The following is a 17,914-nucleotide window of genomic DNA, read 5'->3' on the forward strand; positions in this document are numbered from 1 at the left end:
GTTTGTACTGACTTTGCTACTGCTTTTTAATGTAGCCTGTTGTACACCTAGGCAAATATCTAGATGAGTTGATGTACCCCCGGAAGACCCCTGCACACCCCTGGTTGAGAACCACTGGGCTAGGAAACAGACCCAGAGGCTCAGCTAGACTGAGTCAGCCTCGCTCGATTGGACTGGCCCAGAGAGTCTTTGAGGTTTCTTCTTTCTTCAGAGGACAGAGACATCCAGCCCCCTCTCAAGAACCAGTTATGCCTAGAGAGAATCCCAAGCTGTCAGTCCTCCCTTCACATGAATGCTGACTACTGCCAAGCCACCAAGGACGCTGGTTTCATGGGAGGCTAACCAGAGCCAGACATTTGTAGACTCTTCTGGCGAGCCGTTGCTTCCCCGCATGCAGGCCTGGACCCCTGGGGCTCTGTCCCACCCATCCTACTTAGCCTCCTGGGCCTCTGATGCGTAGCTTACCCCACAGATGTTAGCCAGCTGACCCTGTATTACCATGTGGGGATTCAAACGTGGGGTATGCCGCCAGCTTGACCCTGCACTAGTGCCCATATGGCAAACTGCGTTACCTTGGCAATCAGTGAGATGGCACTAGAGTCTGCTCGTGTTTGTTCCTATTAATGAGACCATTTGGAGAAAGCTCTAGAATAATAGGATACAACTGCAGCAACAGATTCCACCTACAACATATCATGAACCAATAAGCATTTACTACCCAATAGATATTCTTGCTCCTTAAGCATGCTAGCAGTTTGATAGTGGCAATTCATGAGACACCTATCATAGAATATCAGGGTTGGAAGGGACCTCAGGAGGTCATCTAGTCCAACCCCCTGCTCAAAGCAGGACCAGCACCAACTAAATCAAGCCTGACCTTAAAAACCTCTAAGGAAGGAGATTCCACCACCTCCCTAGGTAACCCATTCCAGTGCTTCACCACCCTCCTAGTGAAAAAGTTTTTCCTAATATCCTACCTAGCACCCATCTTATGCCAATTTCAAGTTAGGGTCTCCTACTTCTAGTTCCTTTTAAAAAGAATTTCACTAAAGCTTACAGAGATGTGATTTGCACATCATCACCATTCTATTTTATAATGGGATTTCCTACAGACAACTTGGTGCAATACAACATTTGCTGTACTGCGATGTTTTTAGGGGGATGTCCATGATGCAGGTGCAGTGGAATCTGTAGATGTCTAGGACGGGGAATGAAGAGGTGTATGGGAGAGTCCTGAGGGAGGAACCATTATCCAGAAAGAATGAAGGAGCATGAGGAAAATTGTGAATGGAAGTTGGTTAAATAGTAAGTGCAGGAGTCCTAGGCCAAGGAACATCTGGGTCTCAAGGTAAAAAAATATGAAGTGAATAAAGTTAAAATGTAAACTTAACTTAAATCCATCAACATTATAAATAAGAACATAAGGACGGCCGTACCGGGTCAGACCAAAGGTCCAGCTAGCCCAGTATCCTGTCTTCTGACAGTGGCCACTGCCAGATGTCCCAGAGGGAATGAACAGAACAGGTAAACATCAAGTGATCCATCCCCTGTTGCTCATATTTAGATATTTTTAATCTTAATAAATATAAAGGGACAGATCCCCAGGCCTCGCCAAATAGCACATGAGGGAAGGAGAAAGTGGCTCTAAGGCTCCTTTTCTGCTCTCTGTTGCTTGTTGTGGGTCAGTCCTTGGCATAAATTGAAACAGCCCTGGGGCTGCTCTAAGTTTGACCACCAGGAACCATTCTGCTGGTTGGGGATTGGGGTGCTCCGGCCACACCCCAGCCCACTGCTGATGGGAGGGGGACACAGCAGGGGAACCCCTAGCTGCTCCATTAGCGGCTGGAAAGTTGCCCTAACAAGGTCAGAGCAAGGTCTGAGTATGTAGCACAAAATGTTACAACAGCTCAGCAGAGAAGGACCGAGAATTTCTTATTCTGAGTTTCTTCACAGCTCACGCGTTATTGAAACAGGAACAACAGAAGGAACCAGCCCTGCGGCCTCAGCCCTGGAAGAAGTCACGCGTGGATCTGCAAGAGACAAGCAATCAGACTAAGAAGTGTTGCGTGAACTAAAGGAAGTGGCAGACTGACCTAGTGTTGCCATCGAGTGCGTGTTTATTTTGGGGGAGGGAAGGAATGCTGGCCCTATGTATTGTGTGAAGTGCTGTTTTTGCCAAGGCAGCATGGTTCTAGGGGGCAGCTTGTGTGTCAGACTGTGATTATTGCTTTTTTTATTATTATTATTGTCAGTGTTCGATTGAAGAATTGTACGAGAGGAGATCTTGCCGAGTGCAAGGGACCTGAAAAGCACTGCAAGCCTCTTCTCGCTTGTGTTTGTTCAGTGTTAGCATTATACAAGAATACAGTGTAAAGTATCTTCACAAATAAAAACAGCAAAAAGGAGGAGTAGTCTCTCTCTTCCCCCCCCTTCACCTTTGCAAATTCTATAAAACTTTTATAGAGGCTGTTAACATTAAGGTCACCCAGTCATTAAACGCAAGACATGGAATAGCCAGAATATGCAGATCAAGTTTAATATTGCTGTAAGAACTCATGATTTTGTCATGAGTCTTGTGATTTTTGGGGAGTTTCTTAAAGCCCCAGCTCCTGGAGTCAAGTGATCACGTGGGAAACTTTTAAAAAAAACAACACCACACAACAACTCCAAAACTAACACTTTCTGGCCCTCATGGTTGTGGAGAAAACTGAGAACACGAAACAAGCACACCCTGGAGGTCCAGAAACCAGATTGTAAATAAGGAAACAAAAACATTATTTAAAAATCTCATGAATTTTTTGGGGGGAGGTGGGGGCTGATTTCTCATTTGAGTACCTGGGATTGGCAGTACTGCAGTAGTATAGATTTAATCAAGAAATATATCAGGGCCTGATTCTCCCCAACCTTACACAGTTGCAACACTAAAGTGAGTGGAGTTATGCTGGTGTAAATAAGAACATCAGACCTGACGACTCAGGCAGGTTCACACTAGAAACTCCAGCTGGCACAGTAGTGCTGCGTCTACACAAGAAGGGTTTGCCAGGACGCTACCCCAGCAACCTTTTTCTGTTGTAGACTACGCGAAAATCAAATTTTGTCTTGCGCTTCTCAGGTAAGCAGTTTACTAACCTATCTAACCTTGTTAATTTCAGCACTGTGAACTGATCACAGATGCCTCAATGCTAAGGGCATGTCAAGATTCAAAGATCATCTACTTGTGAATTGTCCCTCTGAAGAGAGGCGGTAGTTTTAATGTGGGGAGGCCACGTGGATTCTCCTATGTCTGAGGAGCACAAAACAGCTGAAGGGACTTTACTCAGGTTTACTGAATTTTTTACCAGTGGCGACCAAGCATGGAAAGCTTGATCTGAAAAGGCACAGAATCATGAGCTTGTGAAAACGGACTTTAACTGAAGCTGTTTTACCACCTGAACTACAGTATTTACACTGAAGCCAACACTGCAAGATAAAGCCAGTATGAGCTGTTGATAGAAGGACTGCACATGCATTGAGAAAAGACCCCTGGAATGGATCACAGCTGAGGGTCTACAGGGCATTTGCTATAACCAGTGCTCAAGACTCAGTGAATTGGTTCAATAAAACCACATTTGGAAAGTGCAGTGGCTAATTTCATTGCAGTTGTAGCAGACACCAGCCACTCTCTGCTATTTCAGGAGGGTGAAGTCATCCTCCTGTACTCACATGCTTACGACCCGTCTTATGATCTCACCTCTAAACTCGTGCTGTTGCTTATGTACATCGTCCCACACCAGACAGACTCAGCCCGGGCGGCACCGTTACAGATTTCCATGGCTGAAGTATGCCACATTGACTCAGCCGGGGCTGAACCTAGTAACTTTGCTTCCATGGTGGTGGGTGTACCACACTTAGTTACTGACAAACGGCAGCACTCCCACACTGAGGTGCTGCATCTCGCAGCTGGTTTTGAGCTTCATTGCTTTGCAAAGGGGCCAAATGTATACGAGCGTCTCCTCTAGACAGAGAGTACGGAAAACTTCCCAGCTTGCTTGCCTATGTCAGGGTGAAATGAATTCAGAGGCCATCACTGGTATCTGTTGAGATACAGCAAGGTGGGCCACCTTGCTATTAGCATCAGACATGAACTCAAGTACTACAGACAAGTGCACTTAGCACCACATGGAGAAAGGAGAACTCCCGTCACCTGTGTTGAGGCCAGGGCAGCTACTAGCAGTGTGCAGGCTTATGCCTGGTTGTGACACATCCAGGACCATCAGGAGCCCCCGGTGTATTTTCCCAAGGAGCCAGCGTGTATGTGATTTGATGGTGGGCTAAGCACGCTGCTCTCTTCCCCTCCTGCTTGGGTGGCATATTAGCCGCCCTTGCGATGGGTTTTGTTGTGAAGACACATTTAGAGCCATGGGGCAGTTCACACCTCTCAGGGTGGTTGTTTCTGGCCATCTACTGGCTGGAGCCAAGTCTACACTACGGCCTTCTGCCAGCATGGCTGGATCGGGGGTGTGACCCCTGTGTAACACACCTGGGCCTGCACCAAGCCTGGACATACAAGAACCCACAGCAGAACTGCACTTTTACTGGGACAGCTTGTTTCCCCTGCGGTGGTGGGGAGAATCTGGAATAATCCATGGGGGCAAATCCTTCCAAGGGTGGGCCAGACCCCAGGCAGACATTGCCACATTGGTTAGTCTCAGTTCACACTTTCCACCCACTCCCCTGCAGCCAGGAGGGTCAGAAGTGGGACCCCAGGAGCTGAAGCCTTAGGCCTGGTCTATAGTTTGCCTATGCACTGATCTGGCTCTGGGAAGTGAATCAGCCCTTGCTGTCAGGCAGAATCCATCACCGACATTAGGGTTACCATACGTCCGGATTTTCCCGGACATGTCCGGCTTTTTGGGCTCCAAATCCCCGTCCGGGGGGAAATCCCAAAAAGCCGGACATGTCCGGGAAAATCGGGACATGCGGGGCCGGTGGTGCTGGGCCGGGGGCTGGGCCGGCAGCGCCGAGCCGGGGGCTTGGGGGCCGGGCCGGCGGTGGGGTGCTGAGCCGGGGGCCGGGCCGGCGGTGCGGTGCTGAGCCGGGGGTTCGGGGGCCGGTGGTGCGGTGCCGGGCCGGGGGCTCGGGGGCCGGGCCGGCGGTGCGGTGCCGGGCCGGGGGCCCGGGGGCCGGGCCGGCGGTGCGGGGACCGGCAGTGCTGGGCGGGCCGGAGGTGCTCGGCCTGCTTCAGGCTTCCTGCGAATCAAATGTTCGCGGGAAGCAGGGGAGGGGCGGAGTTGGGGCGGGGAGTTTGGGGAAGGGGTGGAGTTGGGATGTGGGGGCGTGGGCGGGGCCAGGGCCCCGTGGAGTGTCCTCCTTTTGGAGGCTCAAAATATGGTAACCCTAACCGACATCCCAGGCAGCTCAAAACCAAAAGGGAATTTAGAGGCTTATCTGAAAGGGTCCTCAGGAGATAGGCCACCCTCTAGCAGGAGCAGATCACTGGCTGGGCTCTAGGACACTCAGAGAATCCAGGTGTTTGTCTAAGAGGCTTTCCTCTTAGGACCTCCTAGACTACTTCCTCTTCCTGCTTAAATACCTGCCCTGCTAAGCCCAGGTGGAAGCTGGCTGCCTCTAATTGGCAGGCTGAACGGGGCCTCTGGGGCCTGGCTCCCTTTGCAGAAAATTAACCCTGTTCCTACCTGATTGAGCGTGGGGCACATTCACCCCAGCACCGACCCACCGCTGCAGAGTGCAACACCCCATAACCCTTCTCAGACCCTGTGCTGTCACTCCATTTGCTTCATGCCCAACAGCCTCACTGTGTGCAAGGCTGTGTATCACTTGGATAGCTCAGTGGTTTGAGCACTGGCCTACTCAATGCAGGGTTGTGAGCTCAATCCTTGAGGAGGCCATTTTGGGATCTGGGGCAAAAATCTGTCTGGGGATTGGCCCTGCTTTGAGCAGGGGGTTGGACTAGATGACCTCCTGAGGTCCCTTCCAACCCTGATATTCAATGAGTTCCTATTCCTATTTTGGAGGTGGAGAATTTCCCCCACCTGCTTCAGTGGAGTGACTCCTGAATTACACCGGGTTGAGAAAGGAGAATCGGGCCCCTAATTATGTTGTAGATGCTGCTTTCCCCAGCAGCGGCTGTTTATGCCGCAGGACCTCAGGGCTGTGCTTTCCCCCTGGGCTTCCATTTCCCTGCGGGCTGCGCGGTGGGGCTCTCCATGGTCATTAGAAGCAGAGGCCTGTTGCTCCCCCTCCTACCTGCTTCACCCAGAGGACAGAGCAGCCTCCTGCCTCCTTCTGCACTGCCTGCCCAGCAGCCCCCTTCCTCGCCCGCACAAGCCCTCTCTGCCCCAGAGCTGCCTGAGAGTGCAGCCAGGGGACGCGCCGGCTGGCGGGGCAGCTCGTGTTCCTTCCCGCCCGGGGAACATTCTATGCCTACTGAGAGCCCTTACCCCACTCGCCATGAGTCCCCGCACTCTGTCTCCTGCCACAGCCCCACAAGCCATGCTCTGCAAAGGGGCCGCTTGCGGCCCGAGCTGATGCATGTTTGCTGCCGCGGGAGCCACCACTTCAGGGCTGGGCAACAGGCTGCCACTACCCCCCGGCCTGCAGTAACCAGGCTATTACTGTCCAGTCCGTACAGCTGATCGGACACTTCCAGGTTCCCTTTACGACCGGACTTTTCAGTCAAAAACCAACCACCTGGCAACCCTAATTTCTGATTCGGTGCTAGCGGCTGCTTATTGTTCCCGCTGCCAAATGTGGTGTGTGACTTGTATCACCCTTTTCCAGAGGCGCTTGTAGCCCCAGGGAAGCCAATGGCGCTATGCCGATTTTCACCAACAGATGCCGGCTCAGGTCTCAGCAGAGCAGTAAGTGTGTGTTTGTTGTCCTAGGATGTGGGTGGGACTGCACAGATGCACAATGGCAAGATGTCTGCCATCTGGACTGCTGCAAAGCCAGCCGTGTGCGGCCTGCTGGAATGGTCATCTTGATTCACCAGTGTATTACTCCTGCTGGCATGACACATTGGTCAGGGGAGTAGGATCAGCTATATTCCTAGGGTTACCATATTCTGTGCCTCCAAATGGAGGACACTCCACGGCCCCTGGCCCCGCCCCCAGCCCCGCCCACACCCCCACCCCAACCCCGCCCCCTCCCCAAAGTCTCCGCCCCCTCCCCTGCTTCCCGCGAACATTTAATTCGCGGGAAGCCTGAAGCAGGTAAGGGGGATGTGGGGGGGAGGAGGCGCGGCCCAGGCTGGCCCCCCGGCGGCTCCAGCCTGGGTCGGCTCGGGCCCTGGGGTGCCGGCCCCGGCCCCCGGCCGACCACCCCCGGCCCGCCCAGCACTGCCGGCCCCCGGCGGCCCGGCGCACCCCCCAGCTCCCCGGCGGCCCGGCTCCCCGCGGGCTCGGCTCCCCGGCTGACCGGGCTCCCCGCGGGCCCGGCTCCCCGCCGGCCCGGCTGACCGGGCTCCCCGCCGGCCCGGCTCCCCGCCGACCCGGCTGACCGGCTCCTCGCGGGCTCGGCTCCCCGCCGGCCCGGCTGACCGGCTCCCCGCCGGCCCGGCTGACTGGCTCCCGGCCCGGCACCGCGCCCCCGGCTCTCCCTCCGGCCCCGCGCCCAGCCCGGCACTGTGACCCTGGTTCCCGGCCCGGCACCATGCCCCCGGCCCCGCACCGCCGGCCTGGCCGAGCACCACCGAGCCCTCCCGATTTTCCCAGACATGCCCGGCTTTTGGGGATTTCCCCCCGGACGGGGATTTGAGCCCCCAAAAGCCGGACATGTCCGGGAAAATCCGGACGTATGGTAACCCTATATATTCCACCTCTTTTCAGATGGATTCAGAATCCAGACTAAAAGGCTGGGGCCTCTGCCCGGTGATAGGTCAAAAGACTTTATTGTGTGGAAGAGAAATTGTTCAGGAAAAGAGACGCAATCTCAGGGGAAAGTAATGCCACTCGGTCTAAAGATCCTACTGCCCGGGAGAGTTGAGACAAGTCTGATTCATTTCAAGTCACAGCAGACACGTGCCGGGCTTGGTTTCTCAATTTTTTTATTATTATTTTGGTTTGTATAAAAGAGCCCATGTTCTAGGAAGATAATTAACATGGGAAGTTGTATTTCTTTCCCCCAGCAATTTTCTGGCACAAATCATCTTAGATTGCGAGCAAAAGCCAGAGATGGGGGACAAATGGGGAACAGGGGAGAGAAAAAGAAAAAACAGGCAAGAGGGAAATTGTCTGCAAAAATACTGGAGTTATCAACTGCTCTTTGGTTTCTATCATTTATAGCCACAAAGATACATTGAAATGAGACCAAACATTTTCATTTGCCTAGAAGAGAGGCTGGGATGTGGAAGGAAGAGAGGAGAAGGGTCTTTTCTTATCATCATTCAAATTCTTTCTTTGTCTTAGCCATTTCATTCATCTTGAATGGATTCACTGCTTTCTTCTAGAGGGAGGCAAGCTTGCCTGTGTCCATAGCCCGACTTCTGGGAGCTCCCCACGACAGCTCTCCTCCGGCCAAACCGTCCCACGGGTCTGATCCCACGCCCCGTGTACCAGGAAGGGTCGATATCAGGGTCTAGAAGGCAAAGGCCAGGAAGTATTTAGAACGTGAGGCTGAGGACTAATTCTCCTGAGCATGTGTCACAGCCACCTTCTTGGGATTGAGAAGGAGGGACTTCCAAAGCTAAAATCATGGACTGGACCAGCTGGAGTTAAAGCTCCGTAGCTATAGGCTGTGATCGCTCATATCCTCTGTGGCTCAGGCCCAGACCTGTAACATACACTTGCCAGTGGGTTGCACCTGCCTTGTCATTGCCTGTGGTGAGCAGGTAGTGTGGCCTTTGCTTATTTTAAAATGGCAATGTCTTTTGCACAGTAATGAAGGAGGGAAGGGGGTAGCCAAACAGAGGAGGGACTGGGTGACACAGGGAGCTGGGAATGGGGTGCAACCCTCTTCCCCTGTCTGGCTCCCGTTGTGCTGGGCCTGTGGAGAAGCACAGGACTTGATTCTCCGGGGACTGCCGTCCAGCCCCTTTCACAACCACAGCTAAAAACCAACAGCAGGCACCCTGAGCCACGCAGCGCAAACAGGGCCTTGCCGGGGTGACGGGAACCAAGGGCCACATTCTCGGCTTGGAGCAGATCCTTTGAAATCAATGGGGCTCCGCTGAACCACAGCCGCTGAAGATCTGGCCCATGTGCTTAGTTCTCTTGCTCTGCAGTGACTCACTTGCTGACATGTGACCTGTGCGTCCTCGCGGCAGATAGAACATGGGCTTTTGTGCTACTACATTCTGTGAGCACGTGGGCCCCCCGTCATCCTGAGACTGCCGGCAGCATGGTGTGTTTATAGGCTGCCCCACCACAAGAGCACCAGGCAATTCCACTGGCCCAATCTAATTCAGGTGGGCTGGGGAGTCAGGAGAGCTGGGTTCTAACCCTGCCTGTGGCCTTGAGCAAGTCACCGCCCCTGTCTCTTGTGTGTTTATATTGCAAACTCGTTAGGGAAGGGCTGTGTGTTATTGCCAGGGGTGTGCCTGGCGCTTAGCACTGCGTGGTCCTGATCACGTTGGGTGCCACTGGGTGTTGCCGTAACACATGTGATAGGAAGAGATTTTCTGGCCAGGCTGATTAAAAGCTGCACGTTTTTAAGTTCTGCTGTCCGGAAAGTTCCTCTAGCGTTTTCCTGGCTCATTGTACCTGCAAGGCGGCTGGGCCAGGAAACTCTGCCTGCTTTGTAGGCCTTGCTGGGGAGAACGGCCTTTGGGGTGGGTGGGAGGAAGGGGGTTAAAAGATGTAAGGAATTGTTTTAGAGTGTCTAAAGCCCGTCTAAAGGACCGTTTTGAAGTCCAGCTCCTGGACTGAGCCAGAGCGGAGTGGCTTGGGGGGGATGGATTGGGTTGCAGAAGATGAGAGGGAAAATGCAGAGGCAGGAGGGGGAAGCTATGGGGAGGGAGTGGGGGATTTTGGAGGGACAAGAACAAAGCTTAGATAATAAAAGGACAGAAAGCTCAGTCATCTCACGCTGCAGCCTTCTAGTAAGCTGTAATGTTGCACGTTTACAGGCAGAGGGCGCTACTACACAGAACTGAGCACACGCTGGCAAGCCTTAACCCAAAGGCCTTTTCAAAAACTTTTGCTGCATTTGAACAACTCCACGTGTTCGGGGTCAGGTTGGGACAGGTCCTTACACAGGCGTGTGCATGTGTGCAAGGGGACCCGGCTTCTTCCAAGCCAGGACCACGCCCAGCTGCGGTCACTGTGCCCGGGGAGGTACAGGGACCATCCCAAAGGGAGCCGGGAGGAGCAGGGCCGGCTCCAGCATTTCTGCCGCCCCAAGCCAAAAAAAAAAAAAAAAAGCCGCGATCGCAATCGGTGGCGGCAATTGGAAAAAAAAAAAAAAAAAGCCGCGATCGGCGGCGGCAGTTCAGCGGCAGGTCCTTCGCTCCCAGAGGGAGTGAGAGACCTGCCGCCCCCGAATTGCCGCAGGTGCCGCCCCTCTCCCTTGGCCGCCCCAAGCACCTGCTTGTTAAGCTGCTGCCTGGAGCTGGCCCTGGGGAGGAGGCAGAGCCGTGTCTATGCTGGCACTGCCAAAGCGGCTTGAGCTGCTCTGAGTGCGGGCAGGCTTCATACGCACACTCGGCACTACGCGGCCGTTCAAGGCCTTGCTCTTGCCAGGATGTGGACGCTTTGGAGACTCTCCACCCTGTGATTAAACCAGGCTCTGAACACAGGCTACCACAGGTGAGAGACAGGAGAAGCCTCTGACCCTACCATGCCACCCACCGATACCGTCACCTACCTTCTAGGCTCTTCTGTGCTGGATCCAATTATCTGGGGGAGGGCAGAGATAACAGGGGTGGGGGGCAGCATAGCCATTTGGGGTGTGTAATGGTGCGAGACTCACCGCCGCAGTGCCTCCCGCTGGTCGTCCAGGGAATTAGCTTTCCAGCCTCCGGAGGGCCCTCTGTCGGCCGGTGTCTCGCCTTTCGCTGGGCCCCCTTGTCCCTCTCAGACCCCGGTGCGCCTTTCTCTTGGGGGCTGCCCCTGGCAGTACCCCCACAGTTTCTGGGTCTCCCCACCCAGGGGAATCCCCACCCACTATCCCCACCTCACCTCAGTCGTGGGTTACTGCCAGTCACTATCTAGCCCCCGCTCACTGGGGCAGACCGCAGTGGACAAGCCACTCATCACAGGCAAGGTGGGTTTTGACCTGCTGCCTACCCTTGGTCTGCCCCCTGCAACCCCAGTACCTGTTTGGCCTTGCACAAGGCCGGCAGCCTGGGGAGTTGCCAGGCAGGAGCTCCTCTCGCCTTTCCCCAGCGCTGCTCCACCTCAGGTACCCTGGTACGGTCCCCAGCAGCCAGGCCCATCTCCCTCCACAGCTAGAGGAGACGCTCTCTCAACCTCTGGCTCACAGCCAGGGCTGCCCAGAGCGGGGGGGCAAGTGGGGCAATTTGTCCCAGGCCCCGGGCCCTGCAGGGGCCCGCACGAGAATATAGTATTCTATAGTATTGCAACTTTTTTTTTAGGGAAGGGGCCCCCGATATTGCTTTTCCCCAAGCCCCCTGAATCCTCTGGGTGGCCCTGCTCACAGCCCTCTTATAAGGGCTAGCTGAGGTCTGTTTGGGGCGTGGCTGCAGCTGTGCCTGCTTCCCCACTCAGCCTGGGAGCTGCTTGCCCCCAGCCAGGGCCCTCTCCTGGCCTGTTTTAAACCCCTCAGGGCAGGAGCGGGTGACCACCCCGCTACAGGGTGGCTCTGTGCCAGTCTGCACCAGCTAAGGAGCTGGCCTGGCTGCTGCAGTTACAGGGACTTACTCCTGATTTCCATGGATCGCTCGTGGAGTCGGCATTCGGCTTTGGGCAGAGCCAGACAGGTGAGCAGCAGGTACATGAAGCAGGCAGCCAGCAGTTTCATTCCCTTCAGCTCCCCCAAGGCTTGTGGCTGGTGCCGGAATGTAGCAAGGAGTGAGCCCAGCCTGCAGAAACAGAGACCAGGGGAGTTAATCAGACAGTCATCTTGGGTGGGGGTGGGCGGAGAGACACCCACTGAATAACAGGAATTACAGCTCCTCCTGGGAAACGGGACGGCCCGGTCCATGGAAATGCCAACGTTTTGAAATGGGGTTTTGTTCCAAATCGGACTGCAAAGCTGAAATTTCCCGCAAAATAAAAAATTCCAAGATTTTTTAAAATTTGGAACCATCAAAATGTTATGTTTAGTTAATGTCCAAACAATGCACACTATTAAATAATCAATCTTAAATACATTAAAATGAATGGTTTAATACAGGGGTCGGCAACCTACAGCACGCGAGCCAAACATGGCACGCGAGCCGATTTTGAGTGGCACGCTGCCTGCCCGGTGAGAGGAGGAGAGGCGGGGCGGAGTTGCCGGAAAGCACCACGCTGGGGGAAGAAGCGGGGGAGGAGGGAAGCTTGGCTGCCGCAGGAACAAGCTTCTGCCTCCTGCGCCCGCAGGAGAGAGCGGTGGGGGGGGGGGGGTCCTGGCCCCCCGCCCCACTCAGCCCCCCGCCCACCGCTCCCCCTGCGGGGGCAGGATGCAGAAGCTTGGTGCGTTCTGGCCCCTCCTCCTCCCCCTCCCTCTCCCTCTCCCTGCCGGTGATGGCCCTTGCGAGGGGCAGGGGGAGCGGAGCAGAGCCAAGCGGCAGCGTGCTCGCTGCTCCGTACAGCAGGCAGAGAGAGGTAGGGACAGAGCCTGGGGGAAGGGGCTGGGAGCACCCCACGAGCCGAGCACCCCAGCCCTCTGCCCTGAACCCCCCCACATCCAGCCTTCTGCCCTGCACCTCCACATACCCCCAGCCCTCTGCCCTGAATCCCCCCACACCCAGCCTTCTGCCCTGCACCTCCACACCCCCCCCAGCCTTCTGCCCTGAACCCCCCCCACACCCAGCCCTCTGCCCTGCACCTCCACACCCCCCCCAGCCTTCTGCCCTGAACCCCCCCCACACCCAGCCCTCTGCCCTCCACCTCCACACCCCCCCAGCCTTCTGCCCTGAACCCCCCCCCACACCCAGCCTTCTGCCCTGCACCTCCACACACACCCCAGCCGTCTGCCCTGAACCCCCCCCACACCCAGCCGTCTGCCCTGCACCTCCACACACACCCCAGCCGTCTGCCCTGAACCCCCCCCACACCCAGCCTTCTGCCCTGCACCTCCACACCCACCCCAGCCCTCTGCCCTGACCTCAAGTCGCCCCAACACCCAGCCCTCTGCCCTTACCCCTGAACCCCCCACACCCCTGGCCTTCTGCCCTGACCCCTGAATCCCCCCACACCCCTGGCCTTCTGCCCTGAACCCCCCACATCCCCATTGCCCTCTGCCCTGACTTCTGAACCCCCCCCCCACACCCAGCCTTCTGTCCTGCACCCTCTGCCCTGATCCCTGAACCCCCCCCCAGGTCTGGGGTCCTAGCTGCCGGTCCTTTGCCAGCCAGCATCCCGGCCACATGCCCTGCTCAGCCCGCTGCAGGCCTAGGTGAACAGAACCCCAGGCTGGAAGCGGGCTGAGCAGGCTGGCGGCGTAAGATCAGCATTTTAATTTAATTTTAAATGAAGCTTCTTAAACATTTTGAAAACCTTGTTTACTTTACATACAACAATAGTTTAGTTATATATTATAGACTTAGAGAGAGACACTGTCTAAAAAACGTTAACATGTATTACCGGCACGTGAAACCTTAAAGTGAATAAATGAAGACTTGGCATACCACTTCTGATAGGTTGCCGACCCCTGGTTTAATATAAAAGTCAAAACTAAACGAATCAAAATGAGGAGATTCAAAATGTTGTGTTTTGACTCTATCGAAATGAAACAAGAAAGTCAAAATGATTCATTTTGATTTTTTATGCATCAAAAGTGTTGTCAGAATTGATACATTCCCGCAAAACAGCTGGACTTTGACAAAACTGCATTTTCCAATGGAAAAAAGGTTCCCTTGAAAGTGTTTTGACCAGCACCAGTGGGAACGGATGCATGATCCGCATTGTCAACCACACCTTAGTTATTCAAAAGTCATGAGTCAGGTCCCCTCAGATCATGAGATCATGATCATAATATATATTATATATACACACATTTCTTTTTATTTACCGGTCTGGTTTCTGAGCTGTTACAATGCACTTGGGTTATATTTTCAAGCTTTTCTCCTCAGCCAGTAGGGTGAAAAACTATTTTTGATGAAAGCCAAGACACTCGTGCGATCTCTGGATTCCAAAAACTGGGGCTTTAAGAAAAACATGAAATATTGCAAGTCCCATGATAAAAAAATCTCGGGAGTTGGCAACACTGTAAGCAGTGAGTGAGTAGTTGCCTTTTTGGAGCTGTAACTAAACCTGAGACCTAAACTTACCCGTGAAACCACACACTGGTGCACACACAAGCACCTCCTCTGTGGGCATGTAACAGGGCGGCTTGCCTGGGTTCGAGAGTCTGGGGCTAAGCCAGGCCTGAGTACAAGAGGAGCCTCGCCTGAGTGGATGCAGGTGATTTAATATAAGCGGCAGCAGAATGCGGCAGGTGTGTGGCTGGTTGAGAGGGAGGAAGGAGCAGGAGCAGGAGGGCAAACAAAGGAGCCAGGGGGCTGAGAACTGGCGGCTTTGGGTACAGGACTCTCTAGAGTGCTTAAGGGACGCATAAGGGGCTGCTAGAGGCAAGACACGGCAGAGGCATCCCTGGCCAGAAGGGGGCGCTTGCGCGGCAGCAACACTACCATGCAGATAAGGACAGTGAAAGGGCTGCAAGCCGTACCGCCAGAGTGACACATGCACCAATGTCTTGAACTGGTAACTGCATCTGTGACATGGGTCCGAGGAACTGGCTGGGGTAGGGGCAGGCCAGCATTGTCCCATCCATTTGCATTGCTCATGGCCGAGATGTAACACAGCCAGGGCTAATAAGTTTTTGCTGCCCATCCATCCGTAAAGCTGCGGAGTAGCTGCTGGCTTTGGAAATCCTGGCAGTGCGGCCACTGGGGAGATCCATGGCATTTGCTCCCTCCATCAGGGGTGTTTGTGGGAGTGAATGCCCTGGGCCCAGAGTTTTGAGAGTACTCTGCCCTGGAGATGACTGAGCCCTGCACCAAAAGCTACGTGCTTTGAAGGCACCAAGGACCATAAAAACTCTCTGAGCCCTCGTCATCTCTGGCCTCGATCCTGCAACCTCCTATCCTGGCCTCCCCGACAGCCAGATCAAGCCCCTCCCGTCCGACGGCTGGGATTGTCTTCTGACCTTCTAGCTATGGCCACATCACCCTGCTTCCCTGCAGTCGGTTAAACGTCTTGTTCTCACTGTTAATGTCTTTCACGGCTCGGCTCCTTACCTGCGCTTCTTTTTGTCTAGGTCTGCTGCCTCCAGTCTGCCGACGATGGCTACCTTGTTGGCCTGTCTGTCCACTTCTCCCATGCTTCCCCAGTGCAGAGAGCTCCTGTCCCAACTAGCCCTCAGAACTGCCACCCCAGGCCTCCTCCTCCTCACGGCCTACTTGTGTGTCACGAAGTCTATTGGAGGTGACAACTGCTAATGGCTCAGTAATGGACAGTGGGGATCGCACAGAGTATTTTGTGCATTTGTTTGCATCTCATAATTTATTTGAACTTGTAAGATGACTCAGACCCATCTACGGTGTATATTCATCCGCTATGCACCCTTTGGTCACCTTATCTGTTGTCCCATCACCTCATTCCCTCACATTGTTTGCTACGCTTGCTCGATTGCTTTTGACTTTGTCTGGGTGTGTCTTGTAACTTGGGCCCTTACCCTACAAGCAGCTGTGTGTGTCCAGAACCCTGCATCTGTGTGGAGCTGCAGTGAGTTCACCATGGCGTTGCGTAGCCAGGGTCAGGACCTCAGACCGAGCTGTCTTTACTGTGTGTTTGCCACAAAGGGTCTGTGATCTGATTGAGGGCCATGGGCACATAAAGAATCCAAGATACCTTCTCTGAGCACAGCTAGAGGCATCTCAAGATCTTAAGGATCAAAGCACAACTCTCCCTCTCTGTCCATCTCCTGCTGTGCTACCTGGAAAAGCTTGAAGTCAGGGAACAACTGCAGCCAGTATACTGTCCTAAGCTGACTGTCAGTTCCCAATGGGTGTAGACTCATAGACTTTAAGGCCAGAAGGGACCAGCACGATCATCTAGTCTGACCTCCTGCACAACGCAGGCCCCACAACCTCACCTACCCAACTCCTGTAATATTTAGGAAGCACCAACAAAGTGCTTTGTCTATAAATAAAATACTCCTGTCATCGTTCTCACGCCCACCGCAGTTTATTTTTCTGCCTTCCCCTCAAGGAGCAAGGGGGAAACTCCTGCCCCTCTGGCCATGGTTCTTGGAAGTGGGAACAAAATGTTTTCCCCATTCCATAAAAGTATTTCAATCTTTTAAATTTCCCCCCCATCCTGACTCAGGATGAGAAGTCAAAATCTCAAAAATTTCCTGAACTGAAAATTTGGGGAAAAAAAAAAAAAATCAGTTTGGGCCACTCCAAATGTTTCACTTTGATCATTTCAAAGTGTTTTATTCAGTTTGACCCTTATTTTTTTGAACTATTGCTAGCTGAAATTGTGAAATGAAAAGTTGTTTCGGAATCAGAACTTTTCATTTCAAAAAACGTTAAAATGAAACATTTTGAACATTTTCAAAAAAAAAAGTCAAGTCAAGAAATTAATCAAAACAGATCCTTTTGCATGATACAGTTTGGTTTTTGAGAAGTCAGCATGTTCTGATGAAAAACACCGAGTAAAAAACATTCCTGACAAGCTCTGAATGCTATTCCTTTTTGTATAGTCCTTGGTGAATGAAAATAAGATATTGTAAGAAAAGAATTGCTTTCTGGTCTATTTCTTCTGTTCATTGTTATTTTCTATCCAAGTTACTGACCTGCTTAAAACACTGAAGTGGTTCAGAAATAGACATATGTCTTCATCCTAGGAAATAAATGACCAAGTAATCTGGCTGTATGAGGAGTCAACACAAGTTTAAGTGTCCATTGTAATGTACAGTCTCAGTGGAAAGTCCTAATACCTTGTTAATTCTTTCCCTTTCACGTTAGAGAGGGCATTTGGGAAGCCATTTCTTATTGATGTTAATAAAAAGGAAACTCGGGTGTGGGGGAGGCTGTCATTTAATGAAGCAATGGTTAGAAAAATATAGGGAAGGATGTAGGGGATCCAAGATCTGGCCCAATGAGCCCACTTGCATGAATAAGGCAAGCAGAACTTGAAGCTGGGTGGGCTAGTGGCGAGACCATTGGGCTGGGGCACAGAACTGGTAAATTTCTGCATTTGGTTCTATCACTGACCCTTGCCAGTCCCTTACTCTCTTTAGTCCTTACTTTCCTGTCTGTAAAATAGGCAGAACAATACTTCCTGACGTCATGTTCTGAGTCTTAATGAATGTTTAAGCACGTTGAGATCCTTGGATGATGGGAGGCACTGTATACTCACAAACTATTGTTCTGAACTATGCTATTAAATCCATGTAAATGGATTATGCCATTAAGGTGTTCTGGGAGGACGGCTACCTATTGAAAGCTGTGCATGGGGAAGGAGCCACGCAGTTCCCAGTGACACTGAAGGCAACTGTCAAACTGACTCTTCCTGCACCTCTACTTCTGACACTGCAGCTCTAGGGCCTAGCCCAAAGCCCACTGGGAGTCTTCCCATTGAGGTCAGCAGGCTTTGGTTCAAGCCCTGAGCGGGCACCCTAAGAATGGTTTCAGGTGCCTTAATAAAGGGCTAGAAGTATTAACCCTTTCAGTACCTTTTGGTATGGGAGGCCAGAATCACCAGTACATTCCTGTTGCTTTGTGCTGCAAGCAGCCGAAAGCCTGTTTAAATGGCCAGCGAAACAGGCTTACAGATGCTTCAGTGATGCAAAGCAGATGGAGCTT

General features: G+C 53.0%; 2 protein-coding genes across 4 annotated transcripts in view; one reads left to right on the forward strand and one right to left on the reverse strand.

The window, feature by feature from the left end:
- RAB17 (RAB17, member RAS oncogene family) overlaps positions 1–2,406 on the forward strand; it is a 93,462-nt gene extending 91,056 nt beyond the window's left edge. For all 3 annotated transcript variants that reach the window (XM_054043460.1, XM_054043459.1, XM_054043458.1), the window contains exon 7: positions 1,954–2,406. In XM_054043460.1, the coding sequence (XP_053899435.1) occupies positions 1,954–2,075 (122 nt within the window). In that variant the 3' untranslated portion in view covers positions 2,076–2,406. The remainder of the gene's footprint in view (positions 1–1,953) is intronic.
- Positions 2,407–8,138: 5,732 nt separating this feature from the next.
- Positions 8,139–11,924, reverse strand: PRLH (prolactin releasing hormone). The gene is made up of 2 exons (XM_054043245.1): positions 11,817–11,924; positions 8,139–8,574 (listed from the first exon to the last, which is right to left on the reverse strand). Exons 1-2 carry the CDS (start codon positions 11,914–11,916, stop codon positions 8,411–8,413), a joined length of 264 nt encoding a protein of 87 aa, XP_053899220.1. The 5' UTR covers positions 11,917–11,924; the 3' UTR covers positions 8,139–8,410.
- Positions 11,925–17,914: the final 5,990 nt, after the last annotated feature.

Source organism: Malaclemys terrapin, chromosome 11 (genome assembly GCF_027887155.1).
Source record: "Malaclemys terrapin pileata isolate rMalTer1 chromosome 11, rMalTer1.hap1, whole genome shotgun sequence".
Classification (NCBI taxonomy): Eukaryota; Metazoa; Chordata; order Testudines; family Emydidae; genus Malaclemys; species Malaclemys terrapin.

Bases quoted from the DNA above. Each gene is read 5' to 3' on its own strand.
- PRLH (XM_054043245.1), bottom strand. From the start codon at position 11,916: ATGAAACTGCTGGCTGCCTGCTTCATGTACCTGCTGCTCACCTGTCTG. The intron at 8,575-11,816 runs GTAAGTCCCTGT...TTTGCCTTCTAG, and splicing joins GCGATCCATGGAAATCAGGA to ACCCTGATATCGACCCTTCC.